The sequence below is a fragment of the Coturnix japonica genome, chromosome 20 (genome assembly GCF_001577835.2).
Source record: "Coturnix japonica isolate 7356 chromosome 20, Coturnix japonica 2.1, whole genome shotgun sequence".
NCBI classification, from domain to species: Eukaryota; Metazoa; Chordata; class Aves; order Galliformes; family Phasianidae; genus Coturnix; species Coturnix japonica.
The window spans coordinates 354,849-373,424 of record NC_029535.1 but is presented as its reverse complement, the minus strand read 5'-3'; the positions used below and the strand labels follow the sequence as shown (position 1 = coordinate 373,424).

At 48.8% G+C, this 18,576-nt stretch overlaps 1 protein-coding gene and 1 long non-coding RNA gene across 9 annotated transcripts in view; one reads left to right on the top strand and one right to left on the bottom strand.

Annotated features, from left to right (window-relative positions):
• The first annotated feature begins 78 nt into the window (after positions 1–78).
• Positions 79–1,619, top strand: LOC116654283. Its single transcript, XR_004309400.1, has 2 exons — positions 79–430; positions 1,254–1,619. It is a non-coding gene; the product is annotated as an uncharacterized LOC116654283 (long non-coding RNA).
• Positions 1,463–18,576, bottom strand: part of DLGAP4 (DLG associated protein 4) — a 146,404-nt gene continuing 129,290 nt past the window's right edge. For 7 of the 8 annotated variants that reach the window (XM_015881237.2, XM_015881236.2, XM_015881239.2 and 4 more), the window contains 6 exons: positions 9,835–10,196; positions 8,393–8,484; positions 7,557–7,966; positions 5,607–5,698; positions 4,090–4,242; positions 1,463–3,300 (listed from right to left, as the gene is read on the bottom strand). In XM_015881237.2, the coding sequence (XP_015736723.1) occupies positions 3,085–3,300; positions 4,090–4,242; positions 5,607–5,698; positions 7,557–7,966; positions 8,393–8,484; positions 9,835–10,196 (1,325 nt within the window). In that variant the 3' untranslated portion in view covers positions 1,463–3,084. Of the gene's footprint in view, positions 3,312–4,089; positions 4,243–5,606; positions 5,699–7,556; positions 7,967–8,392; positions 8,485–9,834; positions 10,197–18,576 lie in introns of all 8 variants that reach the window. The other variant, XM_015881241.2, reaches the window with a different exon arrangement.

Here is an 18,576-nt window from a genome sequence, read left to right as displayed (position 1 = left end):
CCGGCTCTGCCCGTAGGCGCAGCGAGGAGCAGAGACGGCTCCGCGACCCTCCGCTGACGGCGGAAGTCCCGCCTTTCCCAGCGGCCTCAGCGGCAACCTGACAGGAAGTTCCTCCCCGGTTTCCTTAACGCCGCCCTCTGTGATTGGCTGCCGGACCAGCGGCCCCTCATCGGATTACCCGGAAGCAAACGGAGCACAGGAAACCCTCCCCTCGTCCGTTATGGGGGCAGCCATTTTGTCTTCACCGCCATTTTATGGCGGGAGCGGCCATTTTGTTCAACGTCACGCTGCTCTGTGATTGGCCGGCGGCCGTTCCTTCACACCCTGCACCCACGTGTTCTGAAGCTGCGTTGCCATTGGCCGCGCTCTTCCTTTGCGCCGGGAAGCGCTCGGACTTTGAGGTGGATGCATTGACAGACGGAGCCTGCAGGTAAAGAAATAGTTGTACGAAGGCTTGTACAGACGTGTATAAATGTTTTATTAATATATATTTCTATATATATGTTTATAGCTCTACATATATATGCATTTATCGAGCTGCAGAAGTTAAACGCAGAGCCCTCAGGGCCCTGGATGAGTGCAGTGCAAAGGGAGCAGCTGATGTGCCTGCAAGTGAGCGCGGGGCGGCCACTGCACAGCTACCGGTACCACAGGTACCACATACCCACTGGTACCACACAGCCACCGGTACCACACAGCTGTCAGTACCACATACCCACTGGTACCACACAGCTGTCAGTACCACATACCCACTGGTACCACACAGCTGTCAGTACCACATACCCACCGGTACCACACAGCTGTCAGTACCACATACCCACCGGTACCACACAGCCACCGGTACCACACAGCTGTCAGTACCACATACCCACCGGTACCACACAGCTGTCAGAACCACATACCCACCGGTACCACACAGCCATCAGTACCACACACCCGGCCCACCCCATGCCCACGTGTGCCTCCCAGCAGTGTGTGTTGAGGCTCAGCTGTGGGCCCACTCCTCCCTGGGTCATGACGCAGCTGACTGTGCCCAGGAAGCCAGAGCCTGCAGGCCCAGGGCACACGTACCCACTGAGGGGCAGAGGAAAAAGGCTGTCCCCACACGGTGTTCTCAGCACGGTGCTGCTGCACACCCATCCTGAGCAGCAGCCTTCCAGGCCACAGCCTCCCCCTGCAGCAGCCTCAGCTCTCTTGAGAAGCATTATATGTACATATATACAAACATCCCTTCCCCTCCTTTGTCTTCCCAGAGATCTCTAAAAATGCAGAAGCTTCCTGGCCTATCCCAGAAACCCAATGGTGTAATTGCCAGGTGAGTCTCTACTCATGAAGTTGAATTTAAGTAACTTTACAGCCAAACTGCAATGGAAATATAATCCCACTGTGTGACTATTAAGGCATCTCTAAGAGCACACGCATGCACCATGCTGGTCAGTACAGAACGTTCACTCAGACATCATTTAAGATTTCATTTTTATTTATTTTTTTGCCTTCTGGATCACCAACACCCTCGCTGAAACTTCTTTGGGATTCCACTCCCACCCCCATGAAAGTAGCAGACCATCTCCCAACTCATTCAAGCAAGTGAACAACAACAACAACAAAAAAAAATCCCCGGCAAGATCACTCAGAATGGGACCAAATGCTTATTTTGAGGGGGTGGCAAAGAATTGGGTGGTGACAGCTCTGGCTTCAAGAAGCCAAACCAAAAAGGAGGCCTACAAAGGGGAAAATGGGCTAAAAAATACTTAGCGATCCTTTCTCTACCCAAAGAGCAGGGAGATAAGGAAAAAATAGTCATCTGATTACACACAGGGTATATATTTTTACACACACTTTTACACACATCTAGATATAGTACATGTAAAAATATATGCTATACATATGCCCATCCTCATAAAGGTGCTTTTAATACACCATCTGCACTGTGTGTATGGGCACGTATACGTGTGTAGGAATTAAATGTACAGGTACTACTAAGTGTATATGTGCATATGTACACATACATACAGGCAGGCAGCCTACCTTTAGCCACCCCTGCCTTCCACTTTGTACAAAAACCCAGTCCTCCCACCCTGAAACACCAGCACACACACCCAGCCCTCCCCTGCCCCAGCCCGCTTTGAATCAGGTCCCTCAGTGGTCAGCAGCTTCTTTCTAACAAGCAACTCAGGGGATAGAATTTTGGGGGGGTGTGTGTGTGAGGAGGGGGCAGAGAAATAAAACTCAAAGTGAAGCATGTGTGGATCATGTCTGTAGTTGCTCTGCGGTCCTTCAGCTCCCCTCCTGTCCCTGGGGTAGGGCACTGCCAGCCAAGCACCATCCCTGCCCCCTTTGCCAGCTTATTGCACGTTTGCTTTCAGGCTGCATTTCAGCAACTCTGCATTACATTCCACAGATCCTGTCATCCTCTCACTTCGTTAAAACAGGAATACGAACCCAAGGCCCCGGTCCCTGCCCACCCATCCTCCCCCCACCCCCTATCCCCATCAAAAGAAGAACAAAAAAGAAAACCAAGGAAGGCTGCTTGCTAGCAGAGTGCAACAGTAGTACACACTGAATAGGTGTTCTCTTTAGGAGCTCTGTGGAAGAGAGGTTATTTCTAACACAGTAAACAAAGCCATGCAGGGGGGTAGGAGAAAGGGAGCAGAAAGGGGAAAAAATAAAGGATGAGGAAGAAGAACAGAACTAAGGAGGAAGAAGAACACAGCATGGCAAGTGCTCAAGGCTTCATGTTTTGTTGTCCTCTTCTTGTAAACAAGCTAATAATTCTCATTAGTTAGAACAAGTAAAAAGATTGAAGTTCCAAGTTGAGGGGCTGGAGGTTCCAGGAGTCTGTTCAGTCCATTCAGCAACACCACAGCCAGTGAGAAAACGAGGGGGATTTTTTTTTTCTTTTTACGTTTAAAATCTTCATTACTTAAAGCTGAGAGAAAAAGCCAACTCAGGAGCCCTTTGCAAGGATGGCTCATTGTCTCTAGACTGAATAAATCACACTAGTTTAGAGAGAACCTTTTTTTTTTTGTTGTTCCTTTTTAATGACTTATAAAACCCACACGGTTCCTTCCTCTGCCCCTTCGCTCAAAGGCGTGTCTGAGCCTCGGGGATGTAGATCTCGATGCTGTCTGCACTCTCCGTGGCTGAGTTCTGCCGGACAGAGGCAGCGCGCTTGGCTGCCATCAGACGCTTGCGAGCTTCCTGGCGCTGCTTGTCTGAATCAGAGGCTTTGTCCCGGTTCAGTTGGGATTTGGACTTTGCTGGCTTCTTTGGCACTGGAGGGGGTGGTTTCTTCTCTTCCTTTAGGGAGACAGTAAGGAAAAACCCAAACATAAAATAAAAATGCACATACACAAGTTTGCTCCCTGCTATGGTGGGGATGCTCAGGGCCTGAAGAGCTAAGAAACAAAGTTGTGAGTGACAGGTGCAGGAGGTAGGAACAGTTCCCAAGCAAGACACTCATCATAAAACAAGCTCTTTACTTCTTAAATAAATAAAAAAAACAAAACCATTTTGCATTTCGTGGTACAGACTGGGTTTTTTCCCTAGCTGCATCTGTGGCCGAGCTGTACGTTAGAGCACAGAAAGCAACACAAAGACTGAACATCACTGAAACTGAAAAATCCTACCCATAGCCATAGCATTCTTTTTTCCCCTCATATATGGGGTCATGCTGTGGTGGCCCTGAGATGCAGCCTTCCCTGAGTTTCCAAGAGGCTCCAGCAGATGCTTTTTATACCACCCAGACACCAGTACTTATGCAGTGCTTATAACACTAGAGGCCTCTGCATCACTGCTTTGAACGTACACCACTTGTTTCTCCCCGTCTTCCTCTTGTAAAAATTGCTTCCGCTATTACTCAAGAGGCTGTGAAAGCACGCATAGGGAGGAAGGCTGATTGATAAAGCAATCTCATTAGTACAAGTGTCAGAGCTATTATCACAGGCAGTTGGATTATATGGAGGGATTAAACTGCAGAAATAGAAGGCATCGAACATCCCAGGGATCTTCTGTTTGCAGACAGGAGCAGATGTCCTACCTGAAATGCCTGTGAAGTGCTCTCACCACTCTGAATTGCCCCACACTCACCTTTCTCTCCGGTGTCTCTGCCAATTGCCAGCTATTAGCCTTCAGGTGGTAGAGCTCATCAAATTTCATGCTGATGTCTTCAATGGACAACTGCAGGAGATCCCAAAACCCAGCTAGGTCCTGGGCTGTGGGTCTGGGATTGGCATTAGGGTTCTACAAGGGAAAGCATAAAAATACATCAGAAAGAATACGCCTCCTCAACAAGTAGAGCTGCCTGCACAGCTTATGTTTATTCCTTTCAAATGACTGAAGCTTCAGAAACCCTTAAGAAACTTCAGTCCTGTGTTAGGGTTCATCTACAAAGAGCACAGCTAGCAGGGTGAGGGAGGTGGCCCTGCTGAGGCCAAATCTGGAGTTCTGTGCTGCTTTGGGTGCCTCAGTTCACAAAAGACAAGAATCTCTTAGATGGAGTCCAGCAGAGGGCCATGAAGATCTCCAGGGCCTGAAGCATCTCTGTATGATATATGAGGAAAGGCTGATAGCGCTGGGGTTGTTCAGCCTGGGGAAGAGATGACTGAGGTGGGGGATCTTGTCACTGCTTACAAGTATCTAAAGTGAGGAACTCAAATGGGGTCAGGCTCTTTCTGTGCAGTGCAGTGACAGGATAAGGGGCAACAGGTGAGAACAGGAGCACAGGAAGCTGCCAACATAGACCTGCACTGCCCCAGGAAAGCACAGGATTAAATCTAACCAACTCAACACAATGCATCAAAGGAAAATTTCAGCACAGAGTGTTGCTGAGAGCCTGGCTGCTGCTGCTGCTCTTCTCTCAGCCATGTTCAGAGATCAGCAAGGAACATCCAGCACTTCACCTCCTTCTTTCTGAGCTTCTCTAAGCTTCTTGCAAATAAAGGGGAACACATCTTAAGAATTCTGCAAAATCCAGAAGCTTGAAGGGAAAGAGACAACCTCCAAATCCTGGATTCCCACCCATCCTCAGGTGAGCTCAGCAAGTGCAAACCCTTGGTGTTAATTTGAAGAGATCGGATTTAAGCCACGTTTTGTGATTAACCAGAGATAACTGTGTTGGGACAATTCTACCATCTGCGTTATCCACATGCAAAGTAAGCATCTTTAGAGAACAACGTGCTTTTCAAACACCCCCCAACTTGGCAAAAATCTGTGTTTCACCTCAAAAAACCCTTTAGAAGCAACAAAGTGGTTTCCAGGACACACAGCAGAATGGCTACATGGCGTATCAGACCTGAGAGACTCTGTAGCTGCCCTAATGGCAGTGTAGAAAACTTCTCTGTGCCACATGAGTACTAAAAGGAACTGCAAATATTCATCCCTGAGCAGAGCACAGCTGAGAACTGACTGCTCAGCCACCCACTGCTCACCTGCTACTTGAAAACAGCAGGAATCCAGCAGGACACAGTGGTCAGGTTGTAGGCTTCAGCTGCTCTGGCTCTGCTCTGTACCACTATCAGGTGTTATAGTGTAATAGTATTCCTGTTGTGCTGTTGAATCAGCTGTATTTACCTCCCAGAAAGAAGCAGGAATAAAACCAGACTCACCAAGTTTTGTTCACAGAGACCGTGGAATTGCTGGAACTTCTGTGACATTAGTAGCTGTGCACTGCCCACTGCACTCAGGACTTTTCCTAAGACTATTGGGGGTGAGAGAGAAAAGAAAGGACTCGGTTGAACAGATCGTCAATGCAGCAACAAACTCAGGCATTTCTGAAGCAAGAAACAATCATAAGCAGTTACACAGACCTGTTAAGAACTAACTACACTCAGGCATCAAAGCTACACTGAAACTACAGTCTGGTTGTCTTTGCCATCCATTATTGCTCCTTCTATCTAGAGCAGGTCAGAAGCAGAACAGCAGACCAAGGTCATGGCAGAAGAGCTTGCAGGAAGTACCTTGTGGCTGAAGATGACTCAAGCACCAGCCAGAGGAGTACATTATTTGCCCAGGGAGGTTGTGGATGTCCCATCCTTGGAGGTGTTCAAGACCAGGTTGGACGGGGCCTTGGGCAACCTGATCTAGTAAATGTGTATGTTTGGTGGCCCTGCTAGGCAGGGGGGTTGGAACTACATGATCCTTGAGGTCCCTTCCAACCTGGGTCATTCTGTGATTCTGTGATTAACTGGCACCTGCTCACAGATCATCATCTGCTCTTCTGCCCACGGACAAAGTAGAAGTGGCAAAGGACAGGAGAACAGTCTCCAATCTCCATTTACCAGAATGAGTTAAAATACTGTCAGGCAAGTGTTTTTAATCACAGTGCTTTTAAAATCCGGGGCTTTATGCTGCTCTTAGTGGGCTTCCAAGGAGCCTCTGAGTATAGCAACATTCTTCTGGTTGATAATAGAAAAGAACTAAATATGGGCTTTTCCCTTGCAAAGGCAGGGATGAGACTCAGGGTGCACACAAATACATCATGAGCACAGATGGAATGATCTGCTTTCTTTCCCCTGGCCTGCTGCAGCTCTCCCAGATCAGTTCTGAATGTTTATAGATTTGTGCTCAACTGGACAGTCATAAGCAGGGCTTTCTTTATACCCACCATGTTCTTAGTTATCAAACCTACTAAAAGACTGTTTTCAAGGTCACAGGTCCAACATCACACTAGTATGTGCCTCTTCATACCAAGGCACAGCTACCACAGGCAGAGCAAGGGCAACATGACATGCTCTATCCCTCTGAAGTGTGCAGAGCCGCAGCACTGCCTGTCCAGCTCAGGAGCCAGTGCAGCATTGCAGTGTGATACCATTAGAGTTGTACCCACTCCCAGCAGTGACAGTAAGCTGTAACTAGATCTCACCACCATTTCACCTTTCTTGGGTATTAACAGGCCCCAAATATTGTGCTACCAGCAGCCTAGTTACTTGGTTCTGTCATTCAGTACACACCTAAGTGTGATTACCATTGTAAGCAGCAGAGTATTTGCCAACTCATTTGAAAATAATGGAACAAGTCCAACTGTGATTGAGCCCAGTAAAATCAGGCACCCTCGTGTTTCTTGTGTATGTGACTTTGGTATACTTTGTGAATTCAGTGAGATGTTCCCCTGTGAAGAAACCTCCTCTTTCCTACGAAGACAAGCCAGGTCACACAGGCACGTGCTCATGGTGCCTTCTACCCCACCACCAAGTAAACCTTTCCTTGTATGTTAATTAAAACAGATTGGCCAGGAAGAAAGCTCTCACAGCCTCTCTGAAAGTAATCTAGTCAGACTTTTAGCTGCTTTGACTTCTCAGTGGATGATGGCAACTTCTGAAGTCTTCTCGACTGTATTATTTCTTACCCCATTTGCTAAAGCAAGTTGCCTTATCCCTTCCTGTCCTTCCCAAGGACAAACTGTCCCTTGTTGCATAGCTACCCCTCCAGATTCCACTGTCGCACTGTGGGCAATCAGCAATTTAACTACAGGAAGCTAATCCAGTGCTTTAATTCTTTCTCAGAGGAGGAGCTACTGGATTGCTCCAGCACTGTATCTAGAGGCTGGTGACACCTACCTTCTTCAGAGAGATTGTTCTCTTTGGTCTCCTGGTCCATCTGGCGGCACCAACCCTCTAACCGTTCTGTTTCTGCCTGCAGTAGCTTCAGAAACCAGTACCCGTCCCGCCGGCAGGCTCCTGGCTGTGTGGGTTCTGATGGCGAGGCAGATGATGACTCGAGCCAAGGGTCAGGAGGAGGGAGAGAGGAGGGCTCCAGGGCTGGGTCAGTGTTATCTCCATAGGAGAGGTTTCTCTTAATCTGTGAGGGCTTGGCTGGTTGCCTGGTACTGGTATCAACACCAACAGAGTTGTTGTGTTGGGGGCACTCAGCAACGCTTCTCTCAGATGATTTACAGCTAGAGTTATTGGGTTCCTGCATGTCAGAGTCTGTATCCTGTTTGGAGGACATACTGCGAGAGTGGCTGTTTCTAGAGAGATCAAACCCAAACATATTAAACAGCAGCATTCAACCTGTCTGCGTGCACACACTAACCATTAAAGACACTTGTTTTTATGCCTGCAGTTGAGCCTTCTCTTCACCTTCTCACACACAAACACACTACACATTCAGACAGACAGAATCGTAAGGTTGCCTGCTTACTGCAATAGGCCATTCAGATGAGAGGGCTGATGCATAATTCTAATTACATCTTGGACTATTTTGTTTCAAACTCCCATCGATTTGTCTGTTTGCAGCAGGTGTGTGCTGTGGAGGAATAGCTATCCATGGGCCCCCACACAACACCATTCGCATTGGAACAAAAAAGGGGAGGGAGGTGGTCTGAGCAGAAATGGGGGAAGAGCAATTTAGAAGAAAGGAGTAAGAACTACAAAAGCCTGAGTCTGTCACTTACCGCCACTCGTCTTCTACCTGAACCCCGATGGACTGGAATTTGGTGACTGGTGGAGGAGGCTCCTCTTTGACCACTGGCTGAAGGCAGTCAACCTTATTAAACAAAAGAAATACAGACAAAAACAGACACAAGAACTTGCTGCTAGAATTCACGTTAGTAGACAGGAGGGGTGCACACACACACACACACACACACACAGAGCATGCAGACACCACATACCAACTGCAGTGCTGTGCTAGGAGAGGTGCCTGGGAGAGTGCACTTGAGCATCAGGACTGTACCCCACTGGGCTGCTGCCAGGCACCTGCTCTGAGCGCACCCAGCTCTGCCATCTGCTGTTTGCATAGCACGGCTGGGGAAGGGCTGCATGTCCCCAGGGGAGCAGCTGCATGTGGCACCTGACATGGGCAAAGGCCATGAGCTTCACAATCCTATTAAGACTGACAGAAAAGCCCAGCTTCCTCTTCCCCAGGGACTGACACTCTCCACAGCCCTGGATAAAAGACTTAGAAGGTTTCAGGAAGGAAATCCAGGTGGTGGGCAGGTGGCACAGGAACCAGCTCAGGAAAAGAGGCATGATGTCAGCCTCCCAATGCAACTTTTCTTGCTCGTGGCCCTTAACACATGCTTTGCCCCACCAGTCACACAGAGAAGCCTTTGCTGTGCTGTGTACTTAACTGGCCATCTAATCCCAGTGTAAAGCCATGGAGAACTTGTTCAGCACACACACAGTGACCTGCAAAGCCCAGCTCCTGATCTAGACATGCCGAAGTGCCCACATTCCTGTCTGCAGTTTATAACTTGCAGCACTAACCCAGCAGTTTGGGCCAGAATCGCTGTTTTCAGGTGGCTCACAAGGTGTGCAATCACAGGTGACAGTATTTGCTGAATAAAGCACAGGTTTACGCTCCTCTGTGGGCTCTCATTTGTCTACAGCACAAACAACTCATTTCCATTAGTTTTCACAGAGTTAAATGCTTCCAGCAGGAACAGCAGCAACCTATTGGCACAGCCAGCCAGCCCAGGGGAGCAGAGGCCACCAAGAAGTGCCTGGAGCTCTGCAAGTCACACTGCAGCAGCCCACACTGCACAGATGGCAAGTAGGGGGGCCATCACTCAGAAGAAAGTTGTTCCAAGAACCACAGAGGGCAAGGAACAGACTGACGCTGAGGAGACTGAGCAGAGCACAGGATCAATGCAGGTTTAACAGCATCAGAACACCTCTTTAGAGAGACCCACTGATTTATGAAACGTTTCAAATTGAAATAACAGGTCTGTTACAGAAAGCTTCGGCCCTATCTCCACCCTGGGAACACAGAAGTTAATATAACAAGCTGTTCTAAGTGGGTTCAGATGTACACCTGGTCACACAAAACACACGTGCTAAATGGATGGGTTAAGGACATTCCTTAGGACACAAAGAACAACGAACTGGTCCATACTTGTATTCCTATAGATGACAGCTTCCTTTTGGGGATGTTTTCCACTTTAGGCTCCTCACTCGTCAGAGTCCCTTTGTCGCTTTTCAAAGTTGCATTTTTCTGTGGTAGTTCTGGAGTGTCTCTCGCTGGAGTCACGATGCTGCCCCTGGTAACGCTGGGTGTCCTGGTGCTGTCTAAGCTGTCTGAAGAGTTGCTTAGTCCTGACTGGCTGGTCACCTCGCTCTTGTGGTCCTGGCTGTCCAGGTAGGTGTCCTGCGCCGATTCAGTGCTGCTCTGCACAGTGACAGAGATGAACGGCTTTGATGTGGTCCGAGGTGGGACAGGAGGTGGAGTCTTTTTATATGCCACTAGGCATGATGAACCTGCAGCGATGGAGGTGGGGAGAACGGAGAACAGAAGAGGCGGACAGAGAGAGATACAGTAAAAGAAAGAAAAAGCAGGTCAGTCACAACATCCAAGAGGAGCCTCCAACCAGAAGCTGGACGCAGAAATGCAGAAACAGCCTACAGCCAGCAGCTCATACTGAGTAACCCACGCCACAGCATAATGGGAAGCGGAAGGCAGAGCTAGAGCCAGCTTGCAAGAGAAGTTAAAAGAAACACCATGATGTGTGAAAGGCCAGTAATGGAGAAGAGGTACAGAGAAGCCTCCCAGGACTGCTACGAGGTTTGGCAGATGTTAAGTCTCCACGCTGGGGAACTCTTTATGTCTATGCCCTAGGTTTTAGTGTCCTAGTATAGCCAAGTGTCTCAGCTCTTTGTCCCATCAGTTGACAACTTTCAGTATCTGGACCAGGGTGGTGTTTTTTCCTACAAAAATGGAAAGAAGCCATAAAATGTATTAGATGTTGATAGTAAGAATATAAAAATCTAGCTGCTGTACATTACAGGAAAACACATCACACCAGATCCAATAGCTTGGGAGAGGTGAGGCTGTGCTGCTCCGCATGGCAACAGGGATACACATACAGCCACTACATACATATATACGCACACAGGCTCACAATGTCAGACGAGAGTCCCCAAAAGACATCAGCAATGGCCTCACCAAGGTAGGTCCTCCCCCTCTGCCTGTCTCTGGATTTCAGGCTCGTTAGAGTCTGGGGACACAAGCCAGAGACTGAAGCCCTTCCCCAGCTGCAGTACAGACTGTCACACACAAACAGGGCCCTTGTGTTCTCAGTCCAAGAGCTGCCCTTACAAACCCTCTCGCCCTGCTCCCAGCCTGCATCCCCTACTCACTGGCTCAATGGGGATGCCATTCCTTAGTGATCACACAGTCACTGCCCCTGGACACGAGGACCCTGTGATCTGGCTCTGCTGCAGCCTCACCCCATCATGTGTGGAGCACAGAGCGTTCACCCAGGTCAGGACTTTCCTATGAACAGTACAGGCTGTGCTGGGCAGGGCAGAGCTTGCAAGCAGCCACCTCACTACACGCACCTGCACCCTTTCATTCCCTTACCCCTCTTCACCTCAGTTTTATTCCTCCCTCAGTCACCCAAAGCCAGCCCTTGTCCCATCTTTGGTCCAGCAAGTCTTAATTCATCCCAAACCATTCTTCCACTACACCTGGGTACCCGCATGGGAAGGGGCATTTCAGGGAACTGAGTCTCACAGCTCCTCCTTTTTTTCTCCCTAGAAATGTCCCTGTGTGCCACCATGTCCCCAGCAACGTGGCCATACTGCCAGCAGACAAACTGCTCAGCAATGCATTGTGCACCATGGGCTATTTACACACTCCACATTTACCTTTGTTAATGGCTAGAAGCTCCATTTCAAAGAAAGAGCTAAAAGAAAGGGTTTACAGAGGAGGAGACCCATGCTCCCAAAAGTGTCTGTGTAGCTAGAGCTGCAGTGGAGCGCTGTAATGGTCCCACTGCTGCAGGAGAATGGAACCTTTAGAGAAGCTCAGAAAGGTGAATCAGTACCAGTTCCATCCTGCCCCAGTGCGCAGACTGAGTATGGAGCAAGCAGTGACCTGGAGGCTCCAGAACAGAACCACTCCTGCCAGCTCACCCTGGCCCTCACACTCCCCTCTAATACAGATCCCTCCTGCAGCCACAAGGGCTGTCCAGCTGGGAAGCACACAGCTGAGAAATACCTGGACAAGGTACTTTGTGTGAGGACTGGGCCGTTTTTCAGCTTGACCTGCTCCTGCTGTTCCTTACGGTGACATGAGCTGTGTAAACTGCTCAGGACATCCCAGCCCTGCAGCTGCTGTATGTCCCGCCAGAACAAGAACATACTAGGCACTTGAAAAGCCACCCACAGTGATTTCCTAAAATGTCAGACAAGTGTGGCAACTTGTCGGGTTTACATGCCAAAACACAGCTACACATTCCTCAGCCAATGCTTGTTCAGTCACTTAAACAGCGCGCTGCTGTCCTGCCAGGGCACTGCCAGCTGCTGGCTGTAATGGCACCAGCATTCACTTCCATCCTTTGCAGGGCACAAGCTCACGCTCCAGGACGGCAGCAGGACATGCTCAAAGCAGCACCAGATCAGAACCATTTAGTATCTCCAAACAAGTCAACCTTGAAACTGGGATGCTGAGTTCAGCAGAGGTACCAGATTCAATGGCAGTACTTGCACAGGCTGCACTGCAGCATGGAGCCAGTCTCTGCCCACAGCAACTCAGCACTGTGCAGACATAGGAACCAGGTCAGAGCACCAGACACCACGTAACTGCTGCCTCTTTCCCCAAGTCCCTTGTTGCACATCTCCCAACACCTCCCTGAGTGCACTGCAGATCTGACCAAGTTAGAACTTCACTTGTTACAGATGTTCACCTGCTCAAACCTTCCAGGACAGGTTTTGGCTACACCTACCCACCCGGTACTGGATGGGTGAAGCACTTTTCATGTAAGCGTGGTCAGGAGCAGCTCTCCTGGGCAGGGAAAAGGAAGCCATGGAGCACCCCATGGGTAAGGAGTCTGCCTAGGCACCTCATCAAAGCTGTCCTGATACAGGAACACCATCTTAAATTGTTACACCAAGTCTTACACCCAGTCTGTACAGTTCAACCCAGCAGAGCATTGCAGGATCAGACTGAATGAGGCAAGAGGAAAAAGCCCCTTTACACAAAGTGGGCTACAGCACCAAACGCAGGATGCTCATGCTGCCACACCATCACTGCACCAGGAGCTGTGACAGCTGATAACAAGGACAAGCCAAAGCTGCCCAAAGGAGCAGTGGAGAAAACCTGCCCCCATGGCCTTCTTCTCCCTATATCACACGGCCTTTCTGTTCCTCCAGCACTGTGCCCAGCCCCAGCGCAACCCCACCAGCCAGCAGTGAGGCCTGGGGAAATCACGCCATGTGAGGCAGAGCTGATGGAACTGCTTTGGCACTTCTGCTGCTGTGTTTACCAGCAGCACAGCTCAGGTTTCCCAGCTGCTGTTTATGCCCACAGGGCTGTACTGTAATTAGGAAAGTAAATCAGCAGTGATCTGATATTGAATACTGCAGCTCGGCAAAACAAGGCAGGGGTGGTGTGTGAAAGAGCAGCACATCAGCAGGGACAGAAAAAGGCACATTTCCTAGGGAAGGCAGGCGGTGCTTAGGGTCAGTTGTACTTACAAGCAGTAACACTGTTTGCAGTGCTGCATATGCAGAGCAAAGCAGCAACTTCCCGTTCCAGGGGATGCTTTTGTGGTGTCCTGCTCAGCTGGAGAGCACAGATTTTGCTAAAAGGGAACCCCACTGTGCAACAACAAAATGCCCCCATTGACCAACGTGTGGCCAAAGAGCTGCCTGTGATTTCTTAAGAGTCTACAGCTCTAAAAGCCCATGCAAATGGATGGAATGCAGTAAGATCTGGAGCCTTGAAAAACAAAGAGTGCTTTGATGAGCGAAGTCACAAAGTAATCCCACCGAAGCCCTCTGCAATCATAATCAGGGACTTTTCACTGCAAAGCCAGAAACCACAACCAATCTAAACCTAACCTAAAATGGGCTTAAAAACCATTCAGGGTAAACCGACCAGTAACAGGCAGCCCTTCTCCCTCAGTGCAAATATGAAATGTCAGTGTTTCTTGTGTCCATGGGAAGAGATAAGAAGCCCTGAGGAAATCAAGTGCATTGTGCTATTTCTGTGGGGGAAACGTGACGAACCAACCAAGCGGGCAGCATGCCCTCATACCACCAGTCATCCCCAGCAGAGAGCAGCTCCTGATCCGATGCAGGTCACACACTGCATTTCTATTTCAGTTTGTGATGTAACGTGGAGCTGCAGCCCACGGGGGCAGTGGAGCAGGTACACATTTTACTCCACTGTCTGCCTGTTGTGTGCAGCACCACTGAAATTTGTGAACATCAACCAACACTGCAGAATAGGTGAAGCTTTGTTTAAGCCCCTAGCTCCGCAGCACCAGGCCCTTTCCACCTGTAGGATCTCCTACAGCTTATTTAAGTCATCAGAATTTACAACTGCTGTGGATGATTGATGGGCCAGGGGTGTGCTGTCTGTTTACAGCCATCTTTGCATAATTGTTTTTAGAAAGCAGCATGTTTCAAAATTAGCATCTTCCACACGGCATCACCTGCTGCTGGCAGGGCTTGGGCAACACCCACTGACTTGACTTCAGGCAAAAGAGCTTCACTTTCAGAGCGTTAACCTGGAGGGCTGCTCTGACCCTCGAGCCAGTGGAGCACACTGTGATCCTCACCCTCTCCTTCTGAACTGGGCAATTGCTTCTTGAAGGACTAAAGCACAGGAGTCAAAAAGGAATATTAAATCCAGCAACGCCTTGAGAGGCCCCTGTTCAAACATGAGCAAGCTGAACTTACCTGCAGAGTACCTGCAGCGCTGCCAAGATCACAGCCAAGGTATTTGGTTTTAGATTTAAACACTGTAATTGCTGTCTGGTGTGCGTCTAGCACAGAGTGCAATTATTTTGTTGCTCTGGTTGATTTAACATGGACAAGTAGTATTTCTTGTCATCCTCATGGCTTTAAAGACCTATTTAAGCCATCCTCAATTTGATTAAATTAAAAGCTCCAAGTCACAACCAGTTGTGAAGGTGAGGTGCATTAGCAGAGCTCAGACTGCTGACCTCCTCTGTGCCCTACACATCCTCCATGGAAAGACCTAAAGAAATGACACACCTTCCCCTTGCATAAGGCAACACTCCAAAATAATCTCTCCCAGTATGAGATAAACTCCTTTGCCTTTTAAATGAAAATAATGCAGCAGGAACAAGAACAGCCCTAAGCTGCACTTTGGTCACATGTCTCCAGGCCTCGTTTACGGGGCATATTTACAGGTAGCTTTTAACAGCAAATGATACCAGAACAGTCACATTCCAAACAACCTAACCTCCAAACTTCATGAACTTGCACAGCACAACACAGGACTGAAGCCCTAATGACCCACAGGATGCCTCGTTTGTAGGATGTCCGAGAAAAAATGAATCCCACTAACAGTTGCTACTGGAGACAACACAACTGGATGATAGTTCAGACAGAAGGGACCCCCACCTTTTCCTCACACCTACCTCTGAAGTGATCGCCTTCATAAGTATCAGTCCAGTGCTTTCTTTAGATCCCTTCTTGCTGCTGACATGCATAAAAGAGCCCTTTTTCCTTTCAGCAAAAATTGTGAGCTGATCTATTTCACCATCTTCCCAGCCAACACAGCCACCTGCTGTCACAGCTCCCACAAGGCCTCCTCTATTCTAAAACACGTCTAGGAAGGCACTTTTCCTTGCTGGCTCGCTTGGTACTTGCAACACAGAGTTATCTTTCATACGCTTTAGGAATATCCCAGACTTCTTTGTCACAGCAGTTTGTTGTTGGGGAGAGGATGAAGGCAACTGTTCCAGAAATTCCCCCAATTTAACTACAAAGTAGGTCAACTGTGCCATCACCTTGGGTAGGTGATCAGCAGCAGACACATACCACATTGCTTTGCAACGCACTGCCTTGCCTTAATCATTGCTACCCAGAAGTTCTCTCCTTGTATCATCCCTTATGGTGATGGCCATAACCTAGATCATTCCACCTCCACCACTGCCTGCTTTGCTGTTGTTCCCTAATAGCTGACAGCCCACTAGCCCAGCACCCCGGGCACGTGACTTGTCATTGATATCAGTTCTGGGGAAGGACCAGAGCTCATCATTCCTATCTCACACAGCACACATTAGTACATATGTCTTGGTACAAACTCAGTGCTCCTAACGATGTCCCCCTCTCACACCAATCCTGCTTTAAAGACTTCTCCATCACCCCTGCCAGATTATGAGCCAAGGAATTGTTTGCCCACTGAGACAGTTGGGCTCCACTCATTGATAAAGACAACTTGCCAGCTGAGGGTGAAGATGCTTACAGTGATTAATTCATCTACCCATGTTATTACCCAACAAGAAAATGTTTCCATCTAGACAAGGCAGGCAATCTTGCACAAGGATTTGCATCCCCTACTTTCAGCTTCACTAAACTTTGGTTAAACAAAACCATACTCCTGGAAAGCAAACTTAGTGACTGCTTTAGAGACTGCTTTAAAGAGGCTGCTTGTGGAAGCGCTACAGATTCATACTCCAATTTCCAGTTTTCCATTTTAATAGTAGTAAACTTTGAAAAAAGGAAAAAAATCTCATCTCCACACTACAGGGCAAAGTAAGTGCCTGACAGGGACCTGAGCTGCTGACAGCGATGATGGAGCTGTTGGGCCTGTAGAGCTTTGCAGCCCTTCTGCCCCCAACAGGACAGCTGCCTGCCCTTGCTGCGCTCCAGCCTGTGTTTCTTCCATGCAAACTGAATGTGCCTATCAAGACCTACGGTGTGACCAGCCCAGGCCCTCTGAAGCTCTCAGAAAATCAAAACCAACATCTTCAGTAGCCAGCCCCTCCAACTTTGCTCACTGTAACTGCTCTGGGCTTCTAACCATGCAGTTGCCAGGGAGGAAGCACCACCAAGTACACAATACACCTCCTGCTCAAGTCCATACACATAACACTCCGGCTGCACAAAGCATTGCATGTTGTTCTGAAGGAGGCCAAAGAAATCCAAGTTCTCATTCCCCTCCTGTCAACTTCCTCATCCTCGGCACCTGGGCAAAACACAGCTCTGCAAGTAGAGCAGCACGCCAAGCTGCTTGCTTGCACACATGCAATGACAGCCACAAAAAGGCGGCCACTGCCACACCGCTGTCTGTGCCATCGCTTCCCCCCTGACCATCAACACCGCCATTCTGAAGACAGATAATTGCTTTCTGGACAGACACAGTGACGCCTGGGGCTGGCGTGCACTGCCCCATCAATGCCAAAGGCACTGGGCATCCCTTCTAGCCAGTACTTGGACACAGTACCAGCTTCACCAGCACACCCAGCCTGATGTGACAGCATCACAACGCCAAGGAACACAGCTGGAGCAGGAACAGGGATGGAAGGTGGGTCTGCCGATCGGGGAACTGACTGTTTCCACCTTACATCGACAGCAGTAACTCACCTGTGAGATGAACGTGCATTAGATGAAGGTGCCCTTACTAACAGGGGCCGTTCTTCCCATGCATCACACAGGTTTTCCCCAGGAGCACCCACCATCACACCAGACACAACTGACCCACATCACTGCCTCCTGCTGCCCAGGGCCTGCAGTAGGCTTCTTACATTTCAGCCTGACATTTCTTTGCCAGAATAACAACCTACTTAACTTTAAGGCAAAAGAAACATCCACTTCTTTAAAGCCTAGCTATGAGTCAGCCAAAGCAGCTAACAGTTGTCTCCTCCTCATCACTAAGCAATAAGTGCTGCTATGCTTGTAAGTGCTTCAACATTACAAAGTCACATGCAAACAGATCTTTGCCTACTAGCTGGGAAAACAGTTGCTGGTCAAGCAAGCAGAGAAGCAGCACCTGCTGCTTCATGTTCAGTACCCATCTTGGTCACAGCATCCATGCATGTTTCCAGGGCTAAGCTGGCATATTTATTCACCTGCTGCCTGTTATTAAGACACAAGTGACTGCCTTGCATTTATTTGTCCATTGCTTGGTACAGGAAGTTTCTAAGTATTTTGGAAACAAAAGAACTGGACATACCAGCAGGAAAAGGGCCTTGAATGAAAGGGAGCAACTTCAAGTTAGTACAGCCACAGTAAGAACTCCTCCACATCATGCAAATACAAAACCCAAGGGCTGTCCTCAAATATCAGCTATGTATTTCTTGACTAATGGTACAGCCTTCATCCAAAATGTGACCGAGATGCCCCAAAAGTGAGAAGTATGAGTTCACAGTCAAGGGGGGCTGTGATGCTGGGCCAGGGGCCACACAAAGCGAAGCATGGACAGGCAGGAGGGCACAGTGCTGCCACTTGGGACTGCAGGGCACTTCAATGGCCACTTCTGATCGGATAACCAGGCCTAGTGTTCTGCAGAGGGAGATGGAAAGGTCACCCAGGGAAAGGAAGGCTGCGACCATTTGAGGAGCCTTGGATTCTTCAGTATACCAGGTTAGAGCATTTTGGAGATGCTCCTATTCAAACACTGTAGCAATACTCAGACAGAAGTTACAATAAACACTTATACACCGAAATCTGCTACACTGGGAGGGCACAGCAGCTTTTTCTCCTTCCCTTTCTTAAAAGGAAGCCTTTCAGAAGGTCACAGTTCTAAGGAGAAGCATCAGATGACACTGCCCAAGAATGGCAGGGTTTAAAAATACAGCATCTCCCACAGCTGGGCTTCTGACCCATCTGGTCATCTCCTCCTTTCAGGGCGCAGTTAATGTTACTGCAAGGACAACAC